This window comes from Erpetoichthys calabaricus, chromosome 13 (assembly GCF_900747795.2).
Source record: "Erpetoichthys calabaricus chromosome 13, fErpCal1.3, whole genome shotgun sequence".
Classification (NCBI taxonomy): domain Eukaryota; kingdom Metazoa; phylum Chordata; class Cladistia; order Polypteriformes; family Polypteridae; genus Erpetoichthys; species Erpetoichthys calabaricus.
The window spans coordinates 139026136-139050592 of record NC_041406.2 but is presented as its reverse complement, the minus strand read 5'-3'; the positions used below and the strand labels follow the sequence as shown (position 1 = coordinate 139050592).

General features: G+C 38.4%; 1 protein-coding gene across 2 annotated transcripts in view; it reads left to right on the top strand.

Moving 5' to 3' along the window:
• Positions 1-24457, top strand: part of ptpn2b (protein tyrosine phosphatase non-receptor type 2b) — a 53318-nt gene that overhangs the window by 20792 nt on the left and 8069 nt on the right. Inside the window, exons 3-9 of one of the 2 annotated variants that reach the window (XM_028817596.2) lie at positions 4876-4976; positions 6909-7007; positions 8986-9123; positions 11554-11763; positions 14408-14569; positions 16378-16562; positions 20451-20552. In XM_028817596.2, coding sequence (XP_028673429.1) covers positions 4876-4976; positions 6909-7007; positions 8986-9123; positions 11554-11763; positions 14408-14569; positions 16378-16562; positions 20451-20552 — 997 coding nt within the window. The remainder of the gene's footprint in view (positions 1-4875; positions 4977-6908; positions 7008-8985; positions 9124-11553; positions 11764-14407; positions 14570-16377; positions 16563-20450; positions 20553-24457) is intronic. The other variant, XM_028817597.2, reaches the window with a different exon arrangement.

Genomic DNA, 24457 nt, shown 5'->3' with positions numbered 1-24457 from the left:
TGATTCTTTATGTTATTTTCCATTACTCTGGGCATAGGTTAGGCTATATCTTCTAGTTTGCAATGAGGTAATGCAGTATAACATTTTAAATCAGATGTCCAATACCCATTACACAATGTTTTAAATAATTTTCTGAAATGGAAAGTAATCCAACACCTCATGAAGGCAGCGCTCAAAATAAGCAAATCTTGACTTTCATAGTATGCAGCCTACATAGTGGCCAGTAGAAAGGCAGTACTTTTCAACCTATGCCATGTGCAGTTGATACTTTAATACTCTATTTAGAATTTGAAGTAGACGCCATTGATTGACTTGATAATTTGATGCTGTTGAAAGCGTGAGCATCTTTAAATTTCTTGGAGTGACTTTCACTAATGAACAAAAGTGGGCGCAAAAATTTTTATCTCTTGTAAAAAAAAGGCTCACCAACACATCTGATTCTTCAGACATCAAATAGCAGCTTGAATTTTTCCATCTGTTCTCATGAACTTGTTGCACAGTAGAGTCCATCCTCACTGGCAGCATCACATCCTAGAGACACCTGCTTGGCTTAGGATCGTAAACCACTGAAGATAGTGGCGAGTTCAACACAGATTATCACATATTCAACCTATACAGTGCATCCGGAAAGTATTCACAGCGCATCACTTTTTCCACATTTTGTTATGTTACAGCCTTATTCCAAAATGGATTAAATTCATTTTTTTCCTCAGAATTCTACACACAACACCCCATAATGACAACGTGAAAAAAAGTGTACTTGAGATTTTTGCAAATTTATTAAAAATACAGTAATCCCTCCTCCATCGCGGGGGTTGCGTTCCAGAGCCACCCGCGAAATAAGAAAATCCGCGAAGTGGAAACCATATGTTTATATGGTTATTTTTATATATTTTAAGCCCTTACAAACTCTCCCACACTATTATAAACATTTCACTCACAATTATACAGCATAAACCCTTTGTATTCTCTTAGATATTAGGTAAGATTCGTTGAAATTATGTATGTAAACACAGTTTACATACAGTAAAACCTAAATATTATTTTAAAGATATCGAGCGTCTCCGATATCACATATGTTACAGCCATTACGACAGACAGGCCACCAGCAATAAATACGTACAATGCAAGAAAAATTGTATACAGTAAAATGTGTGTACAGTGACACTAAACTATGTACATGTAATAAGTACTGTACGTAAATAATTAATTATGGTTACTCACCAACAATGACACGACGACTTGTCCGATAACGATGAGTTTAATTTTACTGCACTACAAAGGATAGCGTTACAGCTCTTCTAAAGGAGCCTCTTCAGGCGACTGTTTAGCACCGCCGTTGTACTTCTTCCATCACTCTTCAATCCAAATCCCTAAAGCAGATTCCATCCAGACTACTGCCTTATCACGTCCACTTGCAACTTGTTTTGCGCCCGGGTTAAAGGACACTGCGGCCGTAGATCTTATATGCTTTTCCTCCTTTTTAAATAAAAAGAATCGTGGACTCATTGATGCTGTAATGGTGTCCTGCAGCGGTGTAGCTGTTTCTTTCCTTCAACATATCCAAAACTTTTACCTTTTCTGCAATCATTTGCATCTTCTGTTGGCGCTTGGACACGGCTCCTGCAGCAGTAGCAGTAACTTGCATTAATGCTGAATGAGTGAGATTAGACTTCCTGGTTAATGCAGCACTCCGTCGCTGAGCCAATCAGCAGTACACAGGAACTTAACCGAAGGCTCTGATTGGGTAGCTTCTCAGCCATCCGCCAATAGCGTCCCTTGTTTGAATTCAAATGCGTCCCTTGTTTTAATTCAAATGGGCAAATCAACTGAGGAAGCACACGTACTGTAGACCGCAGACATCCGCGAAGCAGTGAAAAATCCACGATATATATTCACATATGCTTACATTTAAAATCCGCGATGGAGTGAAGCCGCGAAAGACGAAGTGCGATATAGCGAGGGATCACTGCAATAAAATTGAGAAAGCACATGTACATAAGTATTCACAGCCTTTGAAATGAAGCTCGAAATTGAGCTCAGATGCATCCTGTTTCCTCTGATCATCCTTGAGATGTTTCTGCACCTTAATTGGAGTCCACCTGTGGTAAATTCACTTGATTGGACATGATTTGGAAAGGCACACACCTGCCTATATAAGGTCCCACAGTTGACAGTTCATGTCGGAGTACAAACCAAGCATGAAGTCAAAGGAATTGTCTGTAGACCTCAGAGACAGGATTGTTTCGAGGCACAAATCTGGGGAAGGTTACAGAAAAATTTCTGCTGCTTTGAAGGTCCAAATGAGCACAGTGGCCTCCATCATCCGTAAGTGGAAGAAGTTTGAACCCACCAGGACTCTTCCTAGAGCTGGCCGGCCATCTAAACTGAACGATCGGGGGAGAAGAGCCTTAGTCAGGGAGGTGACCAAGAACCCGATGGTCACTCTGTCAGAGCTCCAGAGGTCCTCTGTGGAGAGAGGAGAACCTTCCAGAAGGACAACCATCTCTGCAGCAATCCACCAATCAGGCCTGTATGGTAGAGTGGCCAGACGGAAGCCACTCCTTAGTAAAAGGCACATGGCAGCCCACCTGAAGGACTCTCAGACCATGAGAAAGAAAATTCTCTGGTCTGATGAGACAAAGATTGAACTCTATGGTGTGAATGCCAGGCGTCACGTTTGGAGGAAACCAGGCACCGCTCATCACCAGGCCAATACCATCCCTACAGTGAAGCATGGTGGTGGCAGCATCATGCTGTGGGGATGTTTTTCAGCGGCAGGAACTGGGAGACTAGTCAGGATAAAGGGAAAGATGACTGCAGCAATGTACAGAGACATCCTAGATGAAAACCTGCTCCAGAGCGCTCTTGACCTCAGACGGTTTATCTTTCAGCAGGACAACGACCCTAAGCACACAGTCAAGATATCAAAGGAGTGGCTTCAGGACAACTCTGTGAATGTCCTTGAGTGGCCCAGCCAGAGCCCAGACTTGAATCCGATTAAACGTCTCTGGAGAGATCTTAAAATGGCTGTGCACCGACGCTTCCCATCCAACCTGATGGAACTTGAGAGGTGCTGCAAAGAGGAATGGGCGAAACTGGCCAAGGATAGGTGTGCCAAACTTGTGGCATCATATTCAAAAAGACTTGAGGCTGTAATCGCTGCCAAAGGTGCATCAACAAAGTTTTGAGCAAAGGCTGTGAATACTTATGTACATGTGATATCTCAGTTTTTTTATTTTTAATAAATCTGCAAAAACCTCAGACTTTTTTCACATTTTCTTTATGGGGTGTTGTGTATAGAATTCTGAGGAAAAAAATGAATTAAATGCATTTTGGAATAAGGCTGTAACATAACAAAATGTAAAAAAAAGTGATGCGCTGTGAATACTTTCCGGATGCACTGTATGTTTAAGACATCTAGAACACTCGCTGCCTTAAAATGCAAACAGTATAAGGATGAGTTTAAATACTTGGGATCAACAGTACAGAGTAATAGGAATTGTGGAAGAGAGGTGAAAAAGAGAATGCAGGGAGGGTGGAATGGGTGGAGAAGAGTGTCAGGAGTGATTTGTGACAGACGGGTACCAGCAAGAGTGAAAGGGAAGGTCTACAGGATGGTAGTGCGACCAGTTATGTTATATGGGCTGGAGACGGAGGCACACGAGGCAGAGCTGGAGGTGGCAGTTAAAGATGCTAAGATTTTCATTGGGTGTGATGAGGATGGTCAGGATTAGATTTGAGGACATTAGAGGGTTTGCTCAGGTCGGACGGTTGGGAGACAAAGTCAGAGAGGCGAGATTGCGTTAGTTTAGACATGTGCAGAGGAGGGATGATGAGTATATTGGGAGAAGGATGTTAAGGATAGAGCTGCCAGGAAAAAGGCCTAAGAGGAGAGAGGACACACAGGTGGTGGGTGTAACGGAGCAAGATGCAGAGGACAGAAAGACAAAGAACAAGATGATCCGCTGTGGCGACCCCTAACGGGAGCAGCCAAAAAAAGAAGGAAGATAATTAAAGGCCACCCTGCACACTGTTTTCATTCCTTCCATCTAGGAAATGGATGATTGGCACTCTGACTGAGTGATTGGGGACAGTTTCATTATTGTGGCTCATGTAGCATCCGTATACAATAACCAATGCCATATTATTCAAGTACAGTATGATTGATTTTCAGGTGTTTCACTATTTAAAATTTAAAGACAACATAAATAACCAACCATCTTTATACAAGTTTAGAGAGTTCTACCACCTACTCTGATAGCATTTGTTACAACGCAGCCTCCACAATCTTTTCCTGTCTCTCTTGCCCTTGTTTTATCTACCTGCTAAGATTAAAGTTAACATGATTTTAATTTTTTTTTTGATGTTTATTATTTGTATTTCACCTTTAGCAACAACTGCAATAGAGCAATGTAGCTGAGCAGGAACTTGCACAAATTATGTTATGATGTAAGTTGCCAGCCAGAGTTTATTAGTTGTCCTGTCAAAGCAATGTCTTGTGGCAGTTTGTGTTGAACGATTAATGGAATTTCTTTCTTAATGTGTAAAAACTAATATTAGCAATTATTTTCTAGTATTCCTAAAACTGCACATATTTGAATAATTACAATAACACTGGGATGAGTGTTTCAAATTTGATTTCAGACTATATGTTTCTGATGTGTGGAAAAGAAATAATACATGCTAACAAAGATATTGGACATTTCTGAACAGCCTAAAGCATCATTGTTTTTATTTTTAGATTTTGATTCCATTTGTTGTTTGACGCATTAAACATGTAATAAGTAGGGGATTGGATGACTGTTTAATCTCCGTACATTATGTAAAATATACACTTTTTTGTTACAAGTTTTTCTTGTGGTTTAATTTCAGTTGATCACAGTCGTGTTAAACTGCAAAATACGGAAAATGATTACATCAATGCAAGTTTGGTCTTGGTGGAAGAAGCTCAGAGAAGCTATATTTTAACTCAGGTATGTGAATTACAACTGTACATTTTTATATTTTAGAAAATTCAATGGAGAGTAGTGTGGTGGCTTTGCATGTTGTATTATGGGTGAGGTGAACTCTGTCTGAAATTTGCATGTCCTCACAATATTTCTGTGTATTTCTAGCAGGAACTACATTTTTTTTTCTTCCTTCAGTTTCCCTACTGTCAGGCTGATTCACAACTAAGGCCAGGTGGGGGAGTGGGTACCTGGAGCTAGACTTTTGGTATGCAGCCATGCTCATAATGCCTCAGGGATGAGCTTTGGCCCCCTGCTGCCCTGTACTGGAAAGACAGGTTCAGAAAATTGCTGAATGCAATGGTTGAGTATTGTTTTAGTAATTTTTCTCTATATGACTGTAGTTACTTTGTTCAATCACTTTTTATATTTTCACATACAATATGTAAAATCAAATATAAAATACTCTTGTTCTTCTTGTGTTTATATAGAGAGAATGGTCTGATTTTTGTGTGTGTGTGTATATATCTACATATATACTCATCACGAAATGACTTGGGCCTTGAAATTTGGACTGTAGGTTACCTTTGGCCCATAGGTGCTCGCTAAGAAATGGTTTTACAAATTTCGTGGTCCAAGAACGTTCTGTCTGTATGTCTGTCTGCTTTTCACGAGAGAATTACTTAGCAGATTTAGATCTGGTTGTTTTCTATAATTTGCTTGAACTTTCCGGTTGATTTTGTGACTTCTCTCATCGTGCTCTCAAGTACCATAGTTCGCTTGCGGTACCAATGTATTTATGCAAATCCAACAGAGTGGCTGTGGGCCGAGAGCAGGGGGGCGGGGCCTTCCTCATTCACTTGCCAGCCTCTGTTCAAGTTAGTCTATGACTCGCCACGTGTTGGAGTGCACCTTGCCTCCGCTTAGCTAGCGATACCTGTTTGTTCAACAGACATTATCATCTACAGATTGTTAAGGAGTAACATTTGGTGTTTATAAGAGAGATATCAGAGCTCCATGTGTTTTAGAGGGTAGCTGGTGATTTCCAGAGATATCATGGCTTTTATGCTTTTCTTCCCACGCGGGGAATGGTTTCCCGTCGGAGCTGAATGCGATCATATGTAGTGCCAACGTCTATTGATTTTTAAAGTTTGTACTGTTTCATTACTATGTGGGCGAAGCCATGGGGTACAGCTAGTAAATATATATATATATATATATATATATATATATATATATATATATATATATATATATATATGTATATATATATATATATGTATGTATATATATATATATATATGTATATATATATATATATATATGTATATATATATATATATATGTATATATATATATATCTTACTTCATCCCCCCAGCACTTCCGGGTGTGGCGGAAGACCAGGGACACCCGGAGTGCTTCCGGATGCACAGCCAGCACTTCCGCCACATCAGGGAGTGCCGGCAGAAGTTCATCAGGAGGCACCTGGAGCACGTCTGGGTGAATGTAAAAGGGGCCGCCTCCCTCCATTTGATGGCTGGAGTCGGGTGGAAGTGGACGGAGCACGGAGGAGAGGAGTGGAGACGGTCAGGAAGAGAGAAAGGCATTGTGAGAGGCCAGGACTGAAGGGTGCTTGATACGGGAGTACTGGGTTGTGTGCACTGTAATTAGAGAAATTACGAATAAATGTGTGTTGATGGTTGAACCTTTGGTATCCACCTGTCTGTGTCCGGGCTGCTTACCACAATAGATATATATAAAATTTATTTATTTTCATTTCTATCATTTCAGTGGACAACAATGACTCTTGGTGTATGACCCCAGGACCGAGTTTGGGAATTACTACTTTAGAAAATATTTTGTTTTCAGCACACTAATAATTTACACTAATGTACACTTTTCACATTTTTCGTTAAATTCTAATTGCATATGCTTTTTTTTTTGTTGTGTTTTAATAGGGTCCCCTCCGGAACACTTGCGGTCACTTCTGGTTGATGATTTGGGAACAGAAGAGTAGAGCTGTCATCATGCTGAACAGAGTAATAGAAAAGGGATCTGTGAGTATCCACAGATGTATACTTAATTACCTTTAATGAAGCATTACTGATTAATGCCAAGATATTTTGAAACCTACTGTAAACTCTACCGGGATGAACAACATGAAATGTAGTTAGTGATCAGGACAAAAACTTTCAAAGATGTTAAATATCTACGAAGAGTTTATTTAAAGATTAATATGTTTTAGTTTTACATGAAAATGAGATCAAGCTTCACGATTATCTCTGACTATCTATATAGCACAGTTCCAGTCCATTACCTAATGGTCAGTATAGAAGGAATCTTGTGGCACCTTTTGGGGCTTAAAAACAAAGCACATATCTGTAATATAATGAGCAAAAGTCTCATCTTTTTATACCTGACAAAAATATCTGAAAAATCAGATAAAATCAGGGGGGTTGGGTATTCAGTAGATAGACAGGCTGAGCTGCATTTCTTTTTATGCTTGCCACCTTCAAGCTTGTTAACCTATGTCTCTGGCACAAGAATTTCTGGTGGCTTGCAGATCAAAAACAGTGTGAAGTATTTTTATCAGCAGAAACATTCTGATGTGTAAATTAACACTTTTTTTGTATTAGAATATAGGATAGAAGAGAGTTAGTTTGTAGCTTATTCTGTTGTTTAATTTTACAGTGGATTCAAAAAATATTCAGACTCCTTTTTGTTCTGCACACTTTATTGTAGATTTCATTTTAATTGGATACATTTTCCATTTAATCACTTCACACTCAGTAAGCCATAATGATAGAATTAAAAAAATGTTTTCAGGAAGCTTTGCAAATATTGTATTAAAAATAAAAAACTGACATCTCTCATTTATGTAAGTATTCAGACCTTTTGCTATGGCACTCCAAATATGGTCAGGTGCATCCTGTTTGCTTTAGTTCTCCTTGAGATGTGTCTAGGATTTGACTGGAATACACTTCAGACAAATTGAATCGATTGGACCTTGTTCAGAAAGGCATACATGTACTTTGTGTATAAGAGTCCACAATTCACACTGCATATCAGGACATAAAACAACCCTTAAAGTCCTGTAGACTTCTGCAATATAATTGTGGTGAGGCATAGATCAGGGTAAGGGGATCAAACCTAAAGCTTTGAGTGTTTCCAGGAGCATAGTGGCATCAATAATTGTAAAACGGAAGAAGTATGGAACCACAAAGACTCTTCCTATTGTTGGCAGTCCTGCCAAACTAAGGAACTCGGCAAGCAGCTGCTTCTGTAATCTGCTTATCAATCTCACATTCCCTTTTTCTATCACTCATCCAAAGATACTTGAATTCCTCTAATAAGGGCAGTTACTCTCTGCTCACCTGAAAACAATAGTCATCTGTTTTCCAAGAAAGAACCATGACCCCAGAATTTGAGGTGCTGGTCCTCATTCCAGTCGCTTCACACGCAGCAGCGAATCATTTGAGGGAATTCGAAGGGTATGGTCAGATGAGTCAAAAAGGACAACGCCATCTGCACAAAACAACAATGCTACCCACCTAACTGCATCCCATCCCACCCTCAGCCGTGCTTGATATCCTGTCCAGGAAAACTTCAAAAAAATTCCTGAGGGGCTTGTGATCCTTAGAAATGCTCAGAGGTTGGTCGTTTGGAGCTTTGTGCTCCTGGTAGAGTCTACCTTGAAGAACAGGTTTGGAATGAAAGGTCAGACAAATAACGATTCACAACAACCCTGCTGATGGTACAGATTAAAAAAAAAAAAAAAAAAAAAAGGTGTATTCCACATAACCCAACCAGACTCGAGTCAAAATGGCAATGCAGAGCCATCTTATAGGCTCATCGCCTGCAAGACGAAGAGCGAGTGTTGGGTGCAGTGCAAGTTTAGTGGCAGGCATAGACAGTAAAGACCTAGACTAACTAGACCCACGCATTGGAGACTTGGCTTTAGAAACTTGAAATTCAAAAATATGTATTATTATTATTTATGTATTTATTTTTTCATTCTTTTAATTATTTCTCTAGGAAAAATGTGCACAATACTGGCCAACAAAAGATGACCAGGAAATGTATTTCAGTGATACTGGATTTCATCTGAAGCTGATATCGGAGGACATTAAATCTTACTTTACTGTTCGAGAGCTAAAACTGGAAGATATAAAAGTAGGCCTACATCATTTTTCACTTTGATTTTAAAAGTAGTATATTACATTTTTTCATTTGTAAAATTAAAATTAAATATCGGTATACTGCATTGTAGGTTATGTATTGAATATTGATTAAAAAGTGTAAAAAAAAAAAAACTGTAGTTATTAGCTATTTTTGGATTGTAGCCGTTTAATTCCTGGTCCAATGAATGTCTCTATAGAGTTTACAGTATATGAACTGCCCATATCTACTTCTCATTGGGCCCTGGTTTTCTTTTCAGAGATGTTCTTGTTAGGTCAGGTCAGGTCAGGTTAGGTTGGGGAGCATGCACTGGTACAGCGCGTTGCCGCACCTACCACATGATGAAACCGCTCGAGATCCTTATTGACAACCCCCCAGGCAGACACGCAGTCCAATCCCACCCTCTGTCTGCCGCAGCCAGGTGTTACGTGAGCATCCCCTTGGGCTGGTCTAGCCACTCGGGTCCTCAATGATGATCCTGCGAGTTGGATCACCCTCTGGGAATCATGCCACATGGCCATAGTGCCAAAACTGACACTCCCTCAAAATGCAGATTATGTGTCTCATTCGGGACTCCGTGAGCAACCACTCATTCGACGCACTCATTCGAAGTCAAACCAGCGGTATGCAATGATTTTCCAGAGAGACATAGTACCATAGGAGTCCAGTCTTTGTCTGAGGTCACTGGATAGCGTCCATATCTCGCAACCATATAGCAAGGCAGGAAGCACCAGGACTCTAAAGACTTGGACCATCGTCCTTTAGCATAGATATCGGGAGCGCCACACACTCCTTTCCAGCGACCTTATGACCCCCCATGCTCTCCCAATCCGTCTACTGACTTCATAGGAAGAGTCGTCAGAGACATGAATGTCACTGCCGAGGTAAGTAAACCTCTCGACAAGGTCGACACTCTCTCCGCAGACAGACACACTGCTGATGGCCGTGCCCAAGAGGTCATTAAAGGCCTGGATCTTGGTTTTTATCAGGACACTCACAAGCCCAGACACCCAGACTCCTCGCTCAGTCTCTCGAGCACCCCAGTCAGAGCCTCCATTGACTCTGCGAAGATCTCCGCATTGTCAGCAAAATCAAGATCCGTGAATCTTTCTTTGCAAACAGATGTCTCATAGCCACTGGACCCCACAACCTTGCCCAACACCCATTACATGCAAGCATTGAAGAGAGTAGGAGCAGAACACACCCCTGACGAACCCCAGAATCAACTGGGAAAAACTCAGAAGTTCTGCCTTCACTCTGCACAGCAGTACCAGTGTACAGGCCGGCCATGATATCCAGCGACTTTGAGGAGTTAGCTTGGTTAATTAGAAATTCTAAATTGTTACAGTATAAATGAATATGGGCACAGATGTGTTCTGTGGTAAAGTGGCATTCTATTCATAGTTTGTGTCCTGACCCATACCGAATCCTGATAAAGACTGTGGCTTCACATCATCCTTAATTGAACCAAGCAGATTAAGCAAATAGATAAGCGGTAATTCAAAAGGTCAAGAAAGTTCTATTTTCAGCAACTCAAGGAACAGAAAAATGAAAAAGTATTTTTTTATTATAATCACCTTTGTTCTCTGAACACTTCCCACACTGTACCACAAGCTTCTTAGTCATCGGAGAAAAATGTATTCATTTTAGATAAACCTCCTCTTGCACTGCTGTTTATTATCAACCAATTAAAATGTGTTTTGAAGCTCCTTTGATTGGTTCAGGCCAGTTACAAAGAGAGGTGTGGCATTTTGTTTGTTTTTTTTTTTTGTAAATGTTAAACTGGAAAGTGAAACCATCATCATTACAACCTGATTGTATTGTTCTGACAAGGATCCAAGTCATATGCATAACGTATACAGACTTGCCTAAAAATGAGTAACTTAGAATACATGTTCTGCTATGTAGTCCTGTGTGACAAACTGCTTTTTCCTGATTTTTTATTTTTTTTATTTTTGAGTAGTTTAAAGTCCTAGCGAGAGCAAATTGTTGCCTGTACCATTCATGTTGTTATAAACCATAAATGAAGCATGCCTTTAATGAGGTAGGGACATTTATGTACACGTAAGCCATGAGCCTGTTTCATACTTTCAGCCTATCACAGAAATGGTCATGTTAGTTGGTGAATCCCATGTCAAGGGCATGTGTGAATAAAACCAAAGTTGAAGATCTCAAGAATCTTGATGCAGTAGTTTCCATAAACTGTTATGTAGTTACCCTTAGAATGTCATTTAAGAAAAAAGCTGCAAGTTCATTTACACAAAACCATCATGACAGACTTGAAATAAAAAACAATAATTGTAACAACTCAGAGGTTAGTCTTATGTATCTTTTCCCCCACCAATGTATTTATAAAATTTTAGGTAATACCTATTGTACGTGATTTATTTCAGATTTAAAATTGATTTTTTTTTTTCCTTCAAGACAGGGGAAACTAGAGAGGTTTACCATTTTCATTATACTACGTGGCCCGATTTTGGAGTCCCAGAATCTCCAGCATCATTCCTTAATTTTCTTTTTAAAGTAAGAGAGTCGGGGTCCCTTAACTCTGAGCATGGGCCTGCTGTTGTTCACTGTAGCGCAGGAATTGGACGTTCAGGAACATTTTCATTGGTTGATACTTGTCTTCTTCTGGTAAGTTAGTAATACCTTTATAAGACTTACTTTGGGAATGTGTTTCTACAATGAATTCTTTTTGGATCATTACACTTTAATTTCATCTGTGATTAGTCTCTGTATCACAGACCAGTTAAACATTTTTTTCAGTCTTCTCTACTGTAATATGTCTCTTTTACATAATTTGCATCACAGAGCATTTAAGGATTGTTGTAAAATAGTATTATTTGTTATCTTCCCACTCAAACTTATAAGTTGTATAAGATATGGATATATGCTGCATTTTAAATGAATCTGTTTATGGGTAAAAACATTGAATAAATGTATCTAAAACATTTGCCTCAAAACAAAACATTGTAAACCAAATGTTTATATCCTTAACTACAGCCCCAATTCCAAAAAAGGTGGGGACACTGTGTAAAATGTAAATAAAAACCAAACTCAATGATTTGCAAATCTCATAAACCAATATTTTATTCACAATAGAACACAGAAAATATATTAAATGCTTAAACTGAGAAAATTGACCATTTTTAGAAAAGAATAAGGTCATTTTGAATTTCCGGCAGCAACACGTCTCAAAAGAGTTGGGGCAAGGCCGGGTTTACCACTGTGTAACATTCGCTCTTCATTTAAACGGTCTGGAAACTGAGGAGACCAGTTGCTGGACTTTTGGGGAACAAATGTTGTCCTGTTCTTGTCTGATATAGGATTCTAGCTGCTCAACAGTTCTGGGTCGTCTTTGTTGTATTTTTCATTTCATGTTTTCAGTTGGTGAAAGGTCTGGACTGCAGGCATGCCAGTTCAGCACCTAGAATCTTGTACTCCGAAGCCATGTTGTTCTAATAGATGCAGTATGTGGTTTAGCATTGTCTTGCTGAAATGTGCAAGGCCTTCCCTGAGAAAGACATCATCTGGCTAGGAGTATACGTTGCTCTAAAACCTGTATATACCTTTCAGTATTGATGGTGCCTTTCCATATGTTCAGGCTGCCCATTCCATAAGCACTAATGCACCCCCATACCATCAGAGATGCAGGCTTTTGAAATGAGCACTGATAACAAGTTAGATGGTCCATCTTCCCGTTGTCTGGAGGACACAAAGTCCATGTTTTCCAAAATGAATGTCAAATTTCAATTAATCTGACCACAGAACAGTTTTCCACTTTGCCTCAGTCCATTTTACATGAGCTTTGGCCCAGAGAAAATGGTTGTGTTTCCAGAGTTGTTCACATATGCCTTCTTCTTTGCATGGTTGAGCTTTAACCTGAATTTGTGGATGGCACAGCAAATTGTGTTCACAGACAATGATTTCTGGAAGTGTTCCTGAGCCCATGCATAGAATCTTACCTGTTTTTAATGCAGTACAGCCTGAGAGTCTGAAGGCCTCAGGCATCCAATATTGATGTCCAGCCTTGTCCTGTGTGCACAGAGATTTCGACAGATTCTCAAATCTTTTGATGATATTATGTATTGTGGATGATGAGATTTTCAGTCTTCGCAATTTTTCATTGAGGAACATTACTCTGAAATTGTTCCAAACATTTTTAGACGCAGTTTTTATTTAGTAGATTGGTGAGCCTCCACCTATCTTTGCTTCTGAGAGACTTTGCCTCTTTAAGCTTCTCTTTGTATACCCGGTCATGCTGCCAGTTAACCTAATTAGTTGCAAAAAGTTCCTCCAGCTGTTTCTCTTTAGTATCACTTACTTTTATAGCCTTTTGTTGCCCCCATCTCAACTTTTTTGAGACGTGTTGCTGCCATTAAATTCAAAATGAGCTCATATTTTTCATGAAATAGTAAAATGTCTCACTTTCAACATTGGATGATTTACATTTTACACCGTGTCCCAACTGTTTTGGAACTGCGGTTGTAGTTTATGAATTATTTTCTATTATCTGTTTGCTTTCTTCATTACATTTGCAGAAGCAATTTACAAAAAATAGAAAATGAAGAATTGTGAATTCTTTGAGTGGCTTTGAAAACTTTGAAACATTAAATGGAGTCAATGAATAGAGAAAGTGATGGGGAATTAGCCACACAAAAGCAGGGGTATTATTATTCTTTGTTAGTGTTAATCCCTTTGTAAAGGTTTGGTTGCACCTTGGCTAAATACACCCTAAAGAAACTGTCCGTCATTTGCAGATAAATGTTAATACCTGCGAAGATGCTGTATACCTGTCTTTGACAATTTTAATATCATAAGCAACATATTATGAGCTGTGTCAATTGCCATGGGCCTCTTGTACCAGGTCTTCCTCAATACTCAGTCTTAGAGTAGAATTGTCCCTTGCCATATAATACTGCTGTTCTTTAATAAACTTAGGAATGTAAACGTTTTTTATATTTTTTTTATTTCTTTCCAAACAGCCTCTTCTTAGTTTAAAGTTAATCCAATTTATGAGATTCAGCATCTTCTGATTTTGCTTACTAATCATCTCCCCTATTGTGAATATATTTCTTCTTATACATTTTTTCCTTTATGTAATAGCAGTGGAAATGGAATGCAAGATTCAGCTTGCCAACCCGAGTAAAAATAGACAAGAGATTTTAAAGTGGTGCTGGTGGCTCCTATATTATGCTAAGCAAAATTTGTGAATTGTGTGCATTTTTATATTGTTTTTTATTTCAGATAACCTGAAAACTATACTTTTTTATTACAGATGGATAAAAGAAAAGATCCATCATCAGTGGATATTAAAAAAATATTACTTGATATGAGGAAATACAGGATGGGTCTCATTCAGACACCTGATCAGCTTAGATTCTCATATTTGGCTGTTATCGAAGGTGCAAAATACATAATGGGAGATTCCTCGGTACAGGTGATACTTTTATCCATTCAGTTTTATTGAAATCGGACTGTTTGTGATAACATAATGATGATATGTTTGTACATGTACTTCATTTAAAATATTGTCATCGTATGTGTGTATATAATGTCTTGTAAATATATTCAGTCCCTTGACCAGTTCTCTAAATGTACTTGTCATATTTTTTTTTCTCAAAGCTATGAAGCTCAGAATTATTATTATTTTATCTAACGTTTGCTATGAAAGATAAAAAAAAATGACCAAAATACAATTGTAGGAATTGTTATTCAATTAAATTAGAGAATTGATCAAGGAACTAAATACTTTTGCAAGGCACTGAGTGCGTGTGTGTTGTGCAAACATTTTGGATACCCTATAATATTTATGTACATTTTGTCTTAGATGTTTCTTGTTTTTTGACGACACACTTATGCAGAAAACAAAAAACAAATGTCAGATTTCTAAACTTTCATTTTCTAAAAAAATAAATGTTACCAACATGTTTTTGGATTTTGTTAAAAGAATTAATATATCAATAATAGACCCCTTTTAAGATTAAAACTTGTTTATTTTAAAGTATCTAGCCAAGTGCAGGATTAAAGAAATATAATAAACTGGGTTTTATGATCAGTTGCAAAATCAACCAACTTTTCCACTGGAACAAACTTTTTTTTTATTTTAAATTGCTATTTATAATTAGAAGCTTTTGATTATTTTTTTAAGCTTCTTTGATTCACGTTTTTTTTCTAAACATGCCTACGACTTACACAGTACTGTGTGGGTCAATATATACATATAGTGTGTGTGTAAAATAAAGTAATATACGAGCAAATACTTTTTATTTTATTCTTTTAATATATATACGCAAAAGGACAAAGGTCCAAGTCTTTAGAGACCTGGTGCTTCCTGTCTTTCTATATGGTTGTGAGACATGGACACTATCCAGTGACCTGAGACAATTCTGGACTCCTTTGGTACTGTGTCTCTCCGGAAAATCCTTGGGTACTGTTGGTTTGACTTTGTGTTGCTCATGGAGTCCCGAATGAGGCACATGACCTGCATTGTGAGGGAGCGGCACTATGGCCATGTGGAGCGTTTCCCCGAGGGTGATCCAGCTTGTAGGATCCTCATTGTTGGGGACCCAAGTGGCTGGACCAGACCAAGGGGTTGCCCACGTAACACCTGGCTGCCGCAGATAGAGGGTCATTTCTGGAGGGTGGGACTGGACTGCGTGTCTGCCTGGGGGGGTTGCAAACTGGGATCCCGAGTTGTTTCATTATGTAGTGGGTGCTGCAACGCGCTATACCAGTGCATGCTCCATGACTTGACTTTATTCTTTTAAATACACCCCTGAAGTATTACACCAGACATTAGGCAATATATGTAAAACACTGGGTTAGAGGCTTTCACCACACAACCTCATTTGTATTCTCTTGCAGGATTTATAAACAAAGGGCTGACATTATGCTAAAAACCACTGAATTTCAGAAGCTTAAATGTCTGCAATAAACATCTTGAATTTGTTAGTTATTCATGGCTGTAATTTTGATGCAACACAAAATAGCTGGCAATGCCAAATTGCTCTGAATTTTTTTTGGCCATTTCTGTGGCTTTAAGGATTCTAACTAAAGAAAAATATATTTTCAGTTTATTATTAAAAGGTTCATTTCTTTTTTAGGGTGATTCTAGTGTAGTTCTTTGGGAGCATGGAAACATTGTCATGATGCAGGTTATATTTTACATATTAAGAAAATTTCTTTTGAAGAAATGAGTTCATATGCTTACAGTGACCAGCTATAATTTTACAACATCTTTTACAGGAACGATGGAAGGAGCTTTCCAATGAAGACCAAAAACCATCTTCTCCAACTCAGAACATTAAACATTGTACAGAAAACTGCAATGGGGCCAGAATTTCTCCCCTGATAAAAGAAGAACACGAAATTGAAACAAAAATTCCAGAGGTAGCTGTTAAACAGGAATGTACTGATGGGAATACAGCAAGGTAAATATTTCTTTTGCATAAATTATGTTTATTTTATATCTCATATATGTCTCTCTGTTATATAAAAAAATCTTGGGACGAGACGTGACTTTCTCAGAAAGACACTTTCACGTACTGCGAGATGAGCCTTTGTGCCAAGAGATTTAACCACACCCTGGGCCGGGAAAAGACAGAGTAGATGACAAAGTAGAATGTCGTAAAGAATTCAAAAATGGTGGCACGATACACATGCAGAGCAGGTTAGAGATGATGAAAGTAGGAAAATCTGAAAGTCTCAAAAAAATGATAGTAAAGATCGCATTAGCGCAAATAAATGGAAATTATTACTCCGTGAAATAACGGAACAGCGAAAAGAGATCGAATATATTGTTCAGATTTAAACTTTTAAGTTGGAGACTTGTAGATCGTCTAATTTGTGTTGCAAGGAGGGGACAGTTCCGTCTCTCAATTAAAAGAATACGCTTGAAATTATGCATTCTACATTATTTAAGTGAGTGGAATAATGTTTGTCAGGGAATACTTTTTTTTTTTTTTTTTGTAAAGACCAAAGCTATAGACAGAACATATGGACTGGATTGTACACAATGCTATTGTTATTTTCCATCATGTTACTGTAAGTACTATTTTTGGGGTTATCTTGTATCAGGGTAACTATGATTCTCTTTAAGCAGGGAGACAGCTTCAAGGAAGATACTCCTCAAGCTGCAGCATATTAACAGTGATTACTAACTGTCAAGCTAGAATGTGTAGCCTCATGAGCCAACTAAAAAGAAACATGCCCCCACTGTTAATGTATGGAAGTTTAATACTTTTTTGTGAAAAAGGCATATTAATAACATCATAGAGGTGTATAGCCCCTAGAATTTTACACATATTTCTATTAAATAAAAAAAAATTTTTTTATATATATATATATATATATATATATATATAATATACACAGTGCATCCGGAAAGTATTCACAGCACATCACTTTTTCCACATTTTGTTATGTTACAGCCTTATTCCAAAATTGATTAAATTCATTTTTTTCCTCAGAATTCTACACACAACACCCCATAATGACAATGTGAAAAAAGTTTACTTGAGATTTTTGCAAATTTATTAAAAATAAAAAAATTGAGAAAGCACATGTACATAAGTATTCACAGCCTTTGCCATGAAGCTCGAAATTGAGCTCAGGTGCATCCTGTTTCCCCTGATCATCCTTGGGATGTTTCTGCAGCTTCATTGGAGTCCACCTGTGGTAAATTCAGTTGACTGGACATGATTTGGAAAGGCACACACCTGTCTATATAAGGTCCTAGAGTTGACAGTTCATGTCAGAGCACAAACCAAGCATGAAGTCAAAGGAATTGTCTGTAGACCTCCGAGACAGGATTGTCTCGAGGCACAAATCGGGGGAAGGTTACAGAAAAATTTCTGCTGCTTTGAAGGTCCCAATGAGCACAGTGGCCTCCATCATCCGTAAGTGGAAGAATTTCGAAACCACCAGGACTCTTCCTAGAGCTGGCCGGCCATCTAAACTGAACGATCGGGGGAGAAGGGCCTTAGTCAGGGAGGTGACCAAGAACCCGATTGTCACTCTGTCAGAGCTCCAGAGGTCCTCTGTGGAGAGAGGAGAACCTTCCAGAAGGACAACCATCTCTGCAGCAATCCACCAATAAGGCCTGTATGGTAGAGTGGCCAGACGGAAGCCACTCCTTAATAAAAGGCACATGGCAGCCCGCCTGGAGTTTGCCAAAAGGCACCTGAAGGACTCTCAGACCATGAGAAAGAAAATTCTCTGGTCTGATGAGACAAAGATTGAACTCTTTGTTGTGAATGCCAGGTGTCACGTTTGGAGGAAACCTGGCACCATCCCTACAGTGAAGCATGGTGGTGGCAGCATCATGCTGTGGGGATGTTTTTCAGCGGCAAGAACTGGGAGACTAGTCAGGATAAAGGGAAAGATGACTGCAGCAATGTACAGAGGCATCCTGGATGAAAACCTGCTCCAGAGCGCTCTTGACCTCAGACTAGGATGTCGGTTCATCTTTCAGCAGGACAACGACCCTAAGCACACAGCCAAGATATCAAAGGAGTGGCTTTGGGACAACTCTGTGAATGTCCTTGAGTGGCCCAGCCAGAGCCCAGACTTGAATCCGATTGAACATCTCTGGAGAGATCTTAAAATGGCTGTGCACCAACGCTTCCCATCCAACCTGATGGAGCTTGAGAGGTGCTGCAAAGAGGAATGGGTGAAACTGGCCAAGGATAGGTGTGCCAAGCTTGTGGCATCATATTCAAAAAGACTTGAGGCTGTAATTGCTGCCAGAGGTGCATCGACAAAGTATTGAGCAAAGGCTGTGAATACTTATGTACATGTGATTTCTCATTTTTTTTTATTTTTTAATAAATTTGCAAAAACCTCAAACTTTTTTCACGTTGTCATTATGGGGTGTTGTGTGTAGAATTTTGAGGAAAAAATGAATTTAATCCATTATGCAATAAGGCTGTAACATAACAAAATGTGGAAAAATTGATGCGCTGTGAATACTTTCCGGACGCACTGTATATAATATATATATATATATATATATATATATATATATATAGTTTGCCTATTATAATCTTTGATGAAAGGACAAGACTCTGACTGGGCCATTCAAGGACATCCATTTTCTTCATTTTAAGCAACTCCACTGATGCTCTAACAGTGTGCTGTTGAAACACAAACTTCCACCCCATTTTAAACTTCTTGGCAGAGATGAACAGGTCTTCCCCCCCACCCCGAATCTGTCCATATTGTGCAGCATTCATCAAACCTGATCAGGTTGCCTATCCCAGCTCTCCTCATCAAGAAAATGCTCAACACTCATCAAGTGTTAGATTTATGTCACACGTACCAGTTTGTGTTCAAGCCAAAATGTTCAACTTTAGTCAGATCAGACCACAAGACTTGTGCATGTCTTTGTAGTGTCTTTCAGGTGACATTTTACAAATTTTTTTGGGGGGGTCAAGCACATTTGTGTTTTTTGCCAGGGCTACTTCCTTGCCATTCTTTCCATAAAGGCCCCTTTGTGTGCATTGCCTTGGAAATTGTTGAGCCATAGATATCCTCTCCAATCTCCGTCACTGACTTCTGCCACTTAGACAGCTGGCATATCACAGTAGACATTCTGACAAGTACCATTTCTGTTTGACAATCAAGTTCAGCAGGGTGGCCTGCCTTGGGCAATATGGCTGTAGTTGACTATTTTTTCCACTTTTGTATGATGGACTATACTGAGCAGTCTTGCCCAGTAGAATTATATCCCTGACTTGTTTTGAATACTCTTTTGTCTTTGTTTTGGTTTGAATTTGGAAAATCTCAACCATACTGTTGGTCATCAGCGAGAGAAGGAAGGAGATATCCTTCTGAACTAATTGAGAACCAGTGATCAACCAGGTGGAGGCCATCAACAAACTGGGGGAGGTAACACACTGCACATGAACAAAGTTAGCCTTATATTTATACATTTTGCAATTTAGGTTTTTTTATTTTTTATTTGGCGTGATGCACAATGATTTTTAGTTCACCTGAAAAAAAATCTTACTTTAGAGTACTGCAAGGTTAGAATCTGAGACAATAAGATAGATTTGGAACCGGAATGCTTTTTCAAGTCACTGTATAAACATAATTTCTGTTTACTGTTTAATCTTAAAATTGAAGGTGATTCATGCTAAAATTTGGAAGTTTTGTATACTTTTTTAAAAAATTAATCTTATTTCAATGAACATTAAGAATGTTACTTGTACAGTTGCAAAAAATAATGTGAAGTAAGTTGCGCGAATTGCTTATGGAAGAACTAATGAGCACTAAGTTTTTTCTTTTTTTTTTTTTTTTCCCCCCTGCTTATCTTCCAGCAGCATCCGCAAGCGAAAAAGAGAAGACAGGATAGCAGGAACGACACAGAAGGTGCAAGAAATGAAACAGAAGTTAAGCAAAGCAGAGATTAAAAGAAAAAGGTGGATATACTGGAAACCTATTCTCATTAATGTTGGTGCAATTGGTGTGCTTGTGTTTGGAGCATATGTTTGCTGGAGATTATATGTCAGATGAATGATAACCTCACCCCAGGAGGGTGACGTACAAATTAAGCATTTACTTGCACAGTTAGACCCATTCCTTTCAACCTGTGCTTTATTGGATATTTTTGCAGGTGCTAGGTGAAAATGTGTAAGCTTTAACAAAAAACTAAACAGTGAATATGAACTGAGTGTATACATAAATCAGTTAAATGTAAATATTTTAGTGTCTTAAGACTGGAAACATTTCTGTCAAAGTCACCTACCTGTATATACTCGCAGATAAGTTGAGAATTTGTGGGATTATTTCAAGGTACAGTCTTAGTTGTGTGGTCTGATCCATTTTTTTTATAACGTTCAAAATGGGACAGAAGACTTGTCTCCACATTGAATATTAACTAGACCACCATTATTTATGACATGAAGAGATTCCAATTGCAATACAGTTAAGCAAAATCCTAAAAGCATACTAAAGCTTTTGCATCATTTGTAGCTTGTCTCCTAGTACAAGGCATAACTTGAGTGCAAGAAGAAAAAATTCAGAGTCTGTTTATACATCTTTATACTCCTGTCCTCATGACGAAATAGTACCTTCAAAATGTGCATATGAGTATGCATATATAATACTTTAGATATTTATATTTATTTTTTTTTTTAAAGACGGGATTTTGTAAAATGTTTTATGGTCTGGTGGAATTCACGTTGACAAATAAATTTTGACAACAAAGGTGGACTATACACAACAAGGCACTGTAGGAATATAAATCGCATACATTTTAGTAATATCAAAATACCATTATGATACTCAAAAGGCATATTATTTTATAAGACATTTTTTTTATATTAAGTGTGTTAAGAAATTAATAAGACCTGCCTGTCCACACGTACATCCTTAGCATTCATTTCTTCATATCCCCCATATTTTCAGTCTTCTTGTCTCCTGTTATCGTTCATCCTCCATATTCTACCCAGACTGTCCTATTTATTAGGTGATGAAGTGCTTCTGCTTTTGGCTTTTCCTTAAGCTAAGAGGTTATCGCAGTAGGTCACTGTCCACTATTTAGTTCTCTCCAATGAATTTGTTCCTTTCGAATCTTTGATCCCCTTAAGTCTTCCTTTATTTTGTCTGTCAGCATTGAAGTGGTGAAATCAGCAATTGTGAAAATGACTGGAGCTGTAATCAGCTTCAGATTATCATAAAATCTGTTTTTTTTTCTTTTGTAAGATTTTGCCAAATGAAGAATAATAAAAAATAACTAGCATAAATGGCTTTTTTTTTCTTTTTTCTAGCGCCGTCCCCACATTTGCACACCATCTTGTTGTATGACTCACTCACCAAGGGAATTCTACTTGGTGATTTCTCCTTCAGTCTGGGCAGGTTTTTCAATATTGACAATTCCCTTATCTAAAAAAGCTTATTCCCACCTGTCAAAAAATGTGATTTATAATACAATACAGTTTACTTTTGTATAGCCCAAAATCACACAAGAAGTGCCGCAATGGGCTTTGACAAGCCCTGCCTCTTGACAGCCCCCCAGCCTTGACTCTCTAAGAAGACAAGGAAAAACTCCCAAAAAAACCTAGTAGGGAAAAATGGAAGAAACCTTGGGAAAGGCAGTTCAAAGAGAGACCCCTTTCCAGGTAGGTTGGGCGTGCAGTGGGTGTCAAAAGAAGGGGGTCAATACAATACAATACACAGAACAGAACAAATCCTCAATAAAAAATAAAAAAATTTTAGAAGTACGGAGCAGAATTTAACAGTAGATGATATCACATAATAAGATTTGCAAATAATTATAGTGTTATTTCACAATAACATGCCTGCTGGTGATAGTAATAAAAATGTGGACACTCGTAAATGTAACCAGGCATATCTTGTTTTTATCTTTCACAAATAATATGGCAATAACAAAAATGCAGTATCCTGTCCAGTATTGAGATTACAGTTAGGTTGGAAGTGTAGCATCTGGGTGCACTGGACTGATTTTTGGCTTTCATCATCGGTTCAGTGATGCCAGTTGAATTCCTCTTCTTGCTTGCAGGTTTTGTGTGTGTTGCCAGAAGGGATTTTAACATAAATTTAGGAGTCCAATTAAATTTCCGTGACCCTAGGGTTGCCAGAAAATTAGAAATACGAATAGAAATTAAAATCTCTCTATATATCCATCCATCCATTTTCCAACCCGCTGAATCCGAACACAGGGTCACGGGGGTCTGCTGGAGTCAATCCCAGCCAACACAGGGCACAAGGCAGGAACCAATCCCGGGCAGGGTGCCAACCCACCGCAGGACACACACAAACACACCAAGCACACACTAGGGCCAATTTAGAATCGCCAATCCACCTAACCTGCATGTCTTTGGACTGTGGGAGGAAACCGGAGCGCCCGGAGGAAACTCACGCAGACACGGGGAGAACATGCAAACTCCACGCAGGGAGGACCCGGGAAGCAAACCCGGGTCTCGTAACTGCGAGGCAGCAGAGCTACCACTGCGCCACCGTGCCGCCCTCTCTCTCTATATATTACTATATATATAAATTTATACATACCTCCTACACAGCCCAATATATTACATAAAAGTAGAGACACAAGTTAAAAACATAAAGCAAGGATTTTAATGGGTTATGAGGAAAACAAAAGTAAAATCATTTGAAAATTATTTAATACAAGCTAAAAAAAATTCTGTAAATGTGAAATCATTTGAAAATATTTATTTAATACAGACAACAGAGAAATATTATTATTATTTAATACAGGCAGTTAGAAAAAAAGTGGGCAGTGGCAAGTAGTAACAACACATTTTGTTGGCAGTCACTGTATGTTGCAATGCTGATACAGAACTCCAGCGTGGCTGGAGAGCAAAACGGTAAGTGTGTCGTTGTCCTCAGCCAACCATAGTAACTGAACAAGTTGCAAACGGGCAGCAAACACGGGTTTCCTTGTTATATTTGGGTTATTTTCATCAAGAGAATCTGAGAAAAGAAAGTATAATTACTTATAAAGCTACAACTAAGTACCGTAAGAAGGTAGTAAAAATATATTTTTATTACAAAATTTGAAAATGAATTAAATACGGGACATTTGGGTGTCCCTGAAAGGTCAGTATGGGACAGGGGACAAAATTATCAAATATGGGACATGTCCCGTATATAAGGGACATCTGGCAACCCTACGTGACCCCATAGTTTTCATTGGATTGAAACTTCAATGGATGAGTGAACATGAATCCCATCTCATGTTGAATATGGACTTTCAGATTTTTCAATAAAACAAATGCAAGGATGCGTTACACCGGTAAAATAATTCTTGTAGATGCATTCCTTGGTATTGACAAATTTGCTTCTGAAATTGAAATTGTGTCTTGTGCAGTGATACTTGACAAGGTTTGTGCTGGATTGTTACTTATCGGACACTTTAGATATACTTGAATATACGTGATCCAATTACGTTGAACGTTAAAATTTACAGTCAGAATTGCAGTGTTTCTCTGTAACATATGGGACATTAAACGTTGTAGGGGCCAGGCCTTAATTTCCATGTACATGCTTTTGCATTTTGTCAGAACAGTGAACTTTGCTGATTTTAAATAGAAATATAAATTCTTTGGAATTACCAAATAGTGCAACAAATAAACATGGAAGTCAAGTTTTATAACAGGTACTTTGGGAATGCTTTGCTACACTTGAGCCATTTTATTGTGAAGGGGAATGTTGCATATTATGAATTGTCTCTGTGACTGAAATCTTTTTTTTTTTGTTGTTTTTTTTTTTAATTGGGAGTTCTTATTTTTTTTTATTTGTACAGACACCTTTGTCTACATGTCAAAATGAGGCAGTCGTCCAT